Source organism: Lycium ferocissimum, chromosome 11 (assembly GCF_029784015.1).
Source record: "Lycium ferocissimum isolate CSIRO_LF1 chromosome 11, AGI_CSIRO_Lferr_CH_V1, whole genome shotgun sequence".
Lineage (NCBI taxonomy): Eukaryota > Viridiplantae > Streptophyta > Magnoliopsida > Solanales > Solanaceae > Lycium > Lycium ferocissimum.
Genome location: NC_081352.1, coordinates 16,318,854 through 16,327,742, shown reverse-complemented (window position 1 = coordinate 16,327,742; position 8,889 = coordinate 16,318,854). Strand labels below are relative to the sequence as shown.

The window sequence follows — 8,889 nt, the reverse complement described above, 5'->3', positions numbered from 1 at the left end:
AAATGATAAAAATCCATGCCAAGGTAAAGAAGAGCATTGACAAGGTCAACACCAAGGTAGCCAAGAGACAAAATCATGGGAGAAGAAAGGTGGACTTCCAACCCGATGATTGGGTTTGGGTTCACTTTCGAAAAGAAAGGTTCCCGCAAATGCGAAAAGGAAATTGAGCCCAAGGGGAGATGGGCCATTCAAAGTGCTTGAAAAAGATCAATGACAATGCCTACAAGATCGACGCAGTGAGTATAATGTTCATAATGTTTTCAATGTGAGTGATCTTTCCTCTTGTGTTGTAGGTATGCCCTTAGATTCGAGGACGAATCTTCTCCAAGAAGGGGAGGATGATACGAACCCAACAAGCAAAAGACCTTTCACAAAAAGTCAAGCAAGAGAACTTCAAGAGTTACAAGACTTGTTCATGAAAAAGGATGCCTTGGAGGAGATTGGAGAGAAGATTTCGCGGATTTACAACATTTGGGAGTTGGCATTGGAAGAGTTGAAAAGTGGCTAGAAGCGCAAAATGGCTAAAAGTGCAACTATGGGGCTAAGATTGCAATTGGGGGTCATACTTGCAAGTTATGGGGTTAGAATGGCAATTGGAGGTCATAATTTCAAGTTATGAGGCTTTGAATGCAATTGAAGACCCATGTGGGTATTTTTGCAAAAGAGCCACTTTAGGGCCTTTTGGTGTAATAGGCAATAGTATAAATGTCACACCCCGATCTTACTAGGGTGTGATGGGCACCCGACCCCGTAACCGGAGCCGAGCGAACCCACTGACTCTTATTACCTATATAGACTTCCTTAGACTTTTACATTAATAAGAATGAAAACGTAGTAAAACCGTCAGAAATTTTTTTTTTTGTACTCAATTCAAACCAAATCTATATTTATACGAAACACATAACATAACACTTGTGACACATCGGCCGATGGAGCCGCTGGCCGACTGACTCTCTATGCCCACAACTCTGTCTGCAAAGTCTCTAACTGCAATCATAAATCCTAGCATACAAGCTCTGACTCGGCTACACTCCAGAGCGAAGGGAGCTCGCCACTACGCTGGAACATCTTTTATGCTAACTTCGCATCATCTGGGTGTACCTGCGCGACATGAAACGCCCCGAAGAAGAGGGGTCGGTACGAACAATGTCGAGTATGTAAGTCATGAATAGTAACATAGTAAGAAATGTACATATGAACAATACTGCATGGAAACATAGAACATATCTTAGGATAGCGAGTAACTTTGTGCATATGAGTGCCCAGGGCGGATGCCATGCATGCTTATCTTTCTCTTAAAAAAACATTTCTTTCATACATACGAAAATAGAACATATCGTATTGTTGAGGCGTCGGCGGCCGATCCATTTAACCATAAATGTATATATATCCCGCGTCGGCATCCCGCGTCCGGGATGATATCAAGTCAGTACGGATACATGTACCGTGTGTATATCCCGAGCGTCTATAGCGCTCTGCCCTTTTCCCCATCTTCCCCATATACATAGATATACATATATATATACCATAGCATGCAGAAGAGCCCAAGGAAAAGCTATAACTCCATCGGAGTGACGTAAGGTCGGTAACCTCCGATTATATTATAGAATAACTATGGGCGCTTGTCTCACCTTGAAGGAACGGTTAATATAAGGCGAGATTATTAATGGAGAGTGATATCATGAGAAAACATAAAACAGGATCATAAGGCATTTTTTCGTATACTTCGGAATCTTTTAAATAGTCATCATTCATGAATAGAGTAGAGGATTCAAGAAATAGCTCAACGTTCTCATATTCATCATATAAACATTTTCTTCCTTGACATCATCCATGTCATTGTAGAACATATTCATCGTCCTCGTCATAGAGCTTACTTTGCCATAAATCTTTGTTTTGGGGAAATACGGGCACTTGGGAAAACATTTACGAGCTATCAGAGAAGAAGAATCATGCCTTGGAATCACTAAATTGGTTAAAGCACTATTGTTTAGTAATCGGAATGATAACCAAAAGTTTTCCTTTAATTTTAGTGCGGAAACAAGTCAAATAGAACAAAAGGAGAATTCGGGAATAGCGGGCCCACCTCGGGTCAATAGAGGTGGCGTACACCAAACTACATACAATAAGCTTCATGGAGCCATTTATGAGGGTTTTATTGTAATCCGGTTTCATTCGACAAGTCATAGATGTTGGGTGCAACTATTCAATAAAATGTGAAGAACTTAATTCAATTCTATTGAATGAAAAAGGGCTAATTTCAAACTCGGATTTCTAGAGTTGGAGTGGTCCCCGAGGCACGTATCCAAGCCTATTACATCTAAGACATGCCAAAGAAGAGAGGGTGAAGCCTTACATACCTTTTCCGCTCCTTACGCTACTCCAACTTCAAGTCCCAAACTCTCCAAAATCTACAATTGGTCACATTTACCAAATATTGATTAGAGCTTTTAGGAATCCAATCTTGAATTCACATTTGTCTACAGAAATTTCGACAGCATTTCCCCTGTAAATGCGCCATCCCCGAGAATCTAACTCGGCCAATATTAACAACAACAACCCGAGAATGGAACTCGGCCAAAATCACTAATCAACAATACCAACAATCTTGCCAACAACATTCCATTTATATTCAATTCAATTCAATTCTATTCTATTCAATTCAATTCATACACTACTCCATCTCTAACCATTAAATCCTCACTTTCCATCATGGAATTCACAATACAACAACTAAAATATCAATTAGAATCAATTCTCCACAACTTGCCAAATTACCCTTCATTCGGCCACAGCAACTACCAACATATTTTCATAAATTTTTACTCATTTCTTGACATTACAACGACAAACAACATATTACATAAAATTGGCCCCTTAATCTTACATAACACACGACCACACACATACATATTTTCATGTTTTTCATTCATTTCTCAATACTACAACATGCATGAATTATTCTCTCAAATATAAGAAATCATACTAATGTCTCACCAACTTCTTCCATAATCCTTAAACAATCACAACTTCACTTCCAATCATTAAATCCTCATTTTTTTTTTTATCATAGAATCCTCATCTACAATAATCAAAATACTAAATGAAGTCAATTCATCATATCCACCCAACACTTCTACATTCGGCTACAACATCAACACATGCATGTTTCATGAATTCCATCCACTTTAATACACTCCAATCATGCATAAATCATTCTTAACACATAGTAAAGAAGGTTAATCCTTACCTTTCTTCTTCAACTCCTTCACTTGACCAAAGTGCGGAAACGATGAAACGAGTGTCCTATCTTCCGAAACAAATACACCACGTTGTAGAGGACCCTTGAATTTGTAGGAATACCACAAGAAAATAATTTTTGGAACAAGATTTCTCATGGCTAAATTTCCATGGGTTGGCCGAACCCATGCCTTCATGCTCTCTTCTTTTTTGTTCTTTCTTCCTCCAAATTTTGTTGAATTAAAAAGATGACTTCATATATATATACATCCTCCACCACTTTTATGTATTTACACTTAAGTCCCTCAAGTATGGTCACATGTCCCCCTTCTCCCTTTCTAGAATTTTCTTCTTTTTTCTTGATCTTTCTTTTCTTTTCTTTTCTTCTTCTTTTCTTAAAATTCTTTTAACAAAAGATGACTTATTTGTCATCATTTCCATCCTTTTTCTTGAAAATTAATAAAGAGGACCAAGTGTCTTCTTTTGTAAGTTTTGGCCCTTCAAGAGTTTTCTTGAACTTTTAGTAAAATTACCATTTTACCCCTAGTCTTCCACATTATTACCATGATGCCACTTTACACATTTCCCTTTTTACCCTTAGCCTTTCTCAATATTTCCATACCTCCAATGTTCATAAATAATATTACTAACAACTCGTACATTAAAATTATTTCAGAACATAGTCTTGTCCTTAACTTCTCACCATTATCTCGCAATATCCAAACGCACGAAATACGAGCTATAACAATAAATAGGTCTTTTCATCCATTTGGAAGACTTAGCTTGGATATTGTGAGAATTTATATTTTGAGAGATTTAGTTATTAGATAGTTTGTTTGGTTGATTATTGACTAAGTGTAATTTCTTAGTTGTGCATTGAATTGCAAGTTCCATTGAATTCATATTAGGTTGCTCATTTGTGGAATTCATTTGAGTCCCTTTTTTTGAATTCACATTACTTAGGTTCTTAGGGTTGAATCAAATTGGGAGGGATTAGGTTTGATATACCCAATTTTGCCCATACATTTACTATCCTTTGGGTCTAGTATCTATCCTTCTATCTCTTCTTTCCCAATTTTCCAAGTTCCTTTTATTTTCTTTTGTTGTTTTTGAATTCTTAGAGTTTCCTTAGGTTTAATCTTATCAATATCGAATCCGACCCGTCGATCTGGGCGATAATCCTAATTGGTCATCTTCCACCCATAGTTCTGACTCATACCTATTGTGAACATCCGCCCACGTTGTCGCAAGGAATTCCAATAAATTCTCATTCAATTTCATTGAAGCACTCGAACTCTTCGGGTTTAATCCCTTGGTGAATGCTTTTACTACCCATTCATCTGGTACTGATGGCAACAGCATTCATTCCTTTTGGAATCTTATAACAAATTCCCACAGCATTTCTATATCTTCCTGAGCTATCTTGAAGATATTCGTCTTTCTTGCAGACACCTTCTTTGCACCAGCATGTGCCTTGATAAAAGCATCCGCAAGTATTTCAAAGGAATTGATCGAATGCTCTGGAAGTAGGGAATACCATGTCATTGCCCCTTTGGACAATGTTTCACCGAACTTCTTGAGTAAAACAGATTTGATTTTGTCCGGTTGCATGTCATTACCCTTAACAGCAAGTGTACGATGTCACATGCTCTTGAGTGTCTGTGGTTTCATCATATTTGGGTAGATCCAGCATTTTGAACCTCTTCGACATCAATTTAGGCGTTGCACGTAGTGGGAATGGCAATTGTATATACCTCTTTAAACCTGGTCCCTTCAGTACCCGTGACGCACCCAAAATTTGATTTATCCTTGAATTAAATGCTTTAATCTCTTTTTCATTCCGGTCCAATCGGCTATTCAATTCTTTTGCATTCTTTTCTAGCCGACTGGACAGAGCTTTTAGATACTGCATGACTTCCGGTGTTGCGGTATTTTCGGAACCACTACCATTGCCTTCTCCTTGATCCACAGCTATGTTCATCAGATTCGCATCAACACCTCCTCTCCTCATTTGCAAGTCAACAATCGCCTTCTGTTGCTTGTCCAGCAGATCGAAGATCTTTGCCAATCCTGGTTCGGTGACTCTTACTTCTTCTTCCACATCGATTCCCTGTGTGTTTGGATCCCTGAGGGTATCATAGGCTCATCATTTCTTGCCCTGACTTCTCCTATCGTCGGATCTATCTCATGTGCATTTGTATTATTCCACATGCCATCGATTTGATTTCCAGTATTTGCCATAATCTCGTATTACCTGATTTCACAGAATTGCGAATGATTAGTAATGTAATTAGAGCAACAAAACAATATCAATCTTTAGCCCACGGTGGGCGCCAAACTTTTTACCCTAAAAAGGTACAGTTAAATTATTTAGTGGTTTAAAGGATACGTGAGTTGATTTGTTATGAATATGAATAAGGAATAAGAAACAAGTAATGAAATCAGATAAGTATAATGCAGGAAAATAATAAAATTAGCCTGAGCCGTATGAGATCAGAGGAAATCCTTTGCAGATCACTCCGGTTGAACACTTAGCCTTGAAGAACTTTTATAAACTCGGTACAAAAAGAATAACAAAAGAACAACAATTTTGCTTATAACCGGATACATAGATTGTTATGCTATCAAAAGATGGATGCCTACTATATTGAGCTTAAGCTCCTTTTATTGGTGATAATCACTAGCATCGAGCTATAAATCGTGCTCAATAATGAGCAATAATAACCAATAAATGTCACTTAAATGTAGAAGTGTAACGTCTAGCTCTAAATCCGAACCAATAGCGTAACTTCTGATATTCATAAATGACCCGTACCAATTGCTTTGTAACACTCGCTCTGGGTCTGCATGAAATCATTCCCTTTGGACTCAATCAATCATCACGCCATTTTTCAACCTTGCCTGCCACATGTCTATCTTCCTCCGTGCCACGTGTAACGCTATATTTCCAATGTATATGTGGTATAATGACTTTTCTTTTACAGTTTTTCTGCTATATAAAGACGAAATATATTAGGAGAATGAACTAAGATTCATTTCTTTAAATGTGCTTGGTTTTGTCCCGGCATTATCGAGACATATTAACTAGGGGTGTTCATGGTTCGGTTTGGGTCGGTTATTGGTTAAAACTATAACCAAACCAATTTAGTCGGTTTTTAAATATCTAAAACCATAACCAAACCAAGTAAAATAATAACCACCGGTTTGGTTATTGTCGGTTTGGTTCGGTTTTTCAATTTATGACTAGCCGTGACAATTCAAATATTCTCTCTCTACATTCTTCAAATTTCTTATGAAGCTCTTTTTTCCTCACATTCACAAGGGCGAACTTTGCTGCATATTGAGGGAAAGACATGCTAATGGCAATGTAAAATGAAAAGAGATAGTAGGGTTTTTACTTTTTACCCTTATGCTTACGACTTATTAGAGTTGGGCTTGAATTGTTGGACTTGTACATATTCTTTTAAGGCACGGGCCTTAAAAATAAGTAGACCAAAATTAAATTAATAATTAAAAGGTATAAAATATTTTTAATTATTTATGAAAAGTTAATATTATACATATAAATAATTATAAATTTTATGTATATAATTATCGGTTTGGTTCGGTTATTTATTCGGTTATTTTTACTATAACCATAACCAAACCAAATATTATCAGTTTTTCAAATTTAAAACCAAACCAAACCAAACCAAATGTCGGTTTTTTTATTCGGTTTGGTTAAATTTTCGGTTTGGTTTTGGTTTTAATCAAAACTGTGAACAGCCCTAATATTAACTAATGAAAAGAGGGAAGTAAAAAGCCAAAGCCCAAAGAACAACTAAAGCAGACACGATTCTACTCAACCTTATCCCAATAACGAAACAACCCACAATCTTTAACAAAGCATCCTACAAGCCCTATTAGTTTTAGGACATCGACATTTCTAACAAAGGATTCTGACACAAGCACCAGAATTTAAGAAACAGTGCTCGTGAAAACATAGATAGCTCCAATAAGAAATACCAGTTCAACTGTTTTCGTTTATTCTAGAATTCTGATGCCAAATGTTCTCTCGAGTATCTACTTAAGACATTCACATCACTGAAATAAAAAAGAACGTAGCAAAAATCTAAGGTCACCAAAAAAAATTTCAAAGAGGAGTTGCAAGATATGATTCTAAAACTTGTAGTAAATGCAGAAGGTGATATTTATGCCACTTCAACCAAATATAAGGAGTCATAGGACCGCAAAGTTAACTGTCTTCAGTTGAAAAAACGAAACGAATATAGGAGCATTTATGTATCATCCCTCCTTGGGAACTTCACCTATAAACCATTTGTTTTACAAAATATAAGTGCATGACTACGACGCAGTTTTGTTCCAGCTCCTCCAACCTATAAACCATTTGCTTGTACGAGCATTGAGTATTTATTGTTCTTGGAAGAATTCAGTATTTTTATTCCTTACATCAGTCGCAAGCACCTTGAGTTTTCTCTCCAAGAAATTGTCTTCTAACTAGGCCACTTCTTGGAGTTCCATGACAACTTCAAAATATTCTTCTTTAGGTCTCTCTACTCAAAAATTTTATTAACCAAAAACAAGAGTATATAGGTGATATATGTCCTTAACTTCTTAATACTCCATATTGTATCATGTTTTAATACTCTCAAATTTCCATTTGGCATGCAGGTGGTAAAGTAGGGACAATGCAGCCATGGATGGCATTAGGTGCTTCATTGGTGGCAAAAGTTGTCGATTACACGGTGGCTCCACTCGGCCATCAACTAAGATATCTCTATCAGTATAAGAAAAATGCAGACAATCTGAGAAAGCAAGCTGAATGGTTGCAATGCACGACAGATGATGTCCAACAACTGGTGAACAAAGCCAAAAGAAACACCAGAGAAATCAAAAGCACAGTTGAAAGTTGGTTACCAGAGGTAGACACAATCACTGCTGAGATCAAATCATGGGATGATGAACCGAATTTGAGCAAAATGCGGTTACCTCGTCTGGTCTCACGGTATAAGCAGAGCAAGATGGCAGCTAAGAAAATTGTGACCATCCAAGAACTTCTTGGTAGAACTCCCAAGGAAGATGTATCCATCTTGCAGGCCCCTCCTTTGAATATACCATTCATTTCTGACCTACAAAAACCCAAAGAGTACCACATTATTGAGATGGGGGCAAGTAGTTCATCTGCTGTGGATCAAAATGTCAGTACAAATGGTGCTTTGCTAACAATGGATCCAATTATTTCTAATCAGCTAAGAAAAAATGTAGCAAACATTATTCACCAGCAAAGAGAAGCAGTGCATCAGATCATTGAGGAATTGCACGACGATCGCTATGAGGCTATAGGGATCTATGGCATGGGGGGCATCGGCAAGACTACTCTTGCCAAGGAAGTAGGGAAAGTGGCTAGAGACTGTGGAGTTGTTAAAGAAGTCATAATGGTGGTTGTTTCCCAAGAGCCAAACACAAGAGAGATCCAGGGTCAAATTGCGGATAGGTTTGGTCTCAGACTTAAGGAGTAAAGCACATTAGGAAGAGCAGGTAGACTTTATCCAGTACTGTCCCAGGAGAGAGTACTTCTCATACTGGACGATGTTTGGTCATACATTGACTTAGTAGAGATAGGGATCCCTCATGGTGATGAGCACAAGG

General features: G+C 37.5%; 1 protein-coding gene across 1 annotated transcript; it reads left to right on the top strand.

Moving 5' to 3' along the window:
• The first annotated feature begins 7,392 nt into the window (after positions 1 to 7,392).
• Positions 7,393 to 8,759, top strand: LOC132038068 (disease resistance protein SUMM2-like). Its single transcript, XM_059428793.1, has 2 exons — positions 7,393 to 7,423; positions 7,912 to 8,759. The coding sequence occupies exons 1-2, from the start codon at positions 7,393 to 7,395 to the stop codon at positions 8,757 to 8,759; spliced, it is 879 nt and encodes a 292-aa protein (XP_059284776.1).
• The last annotated feature ends 130 nt before the right edge of the window (positions 8,760 to 8,889 follow it).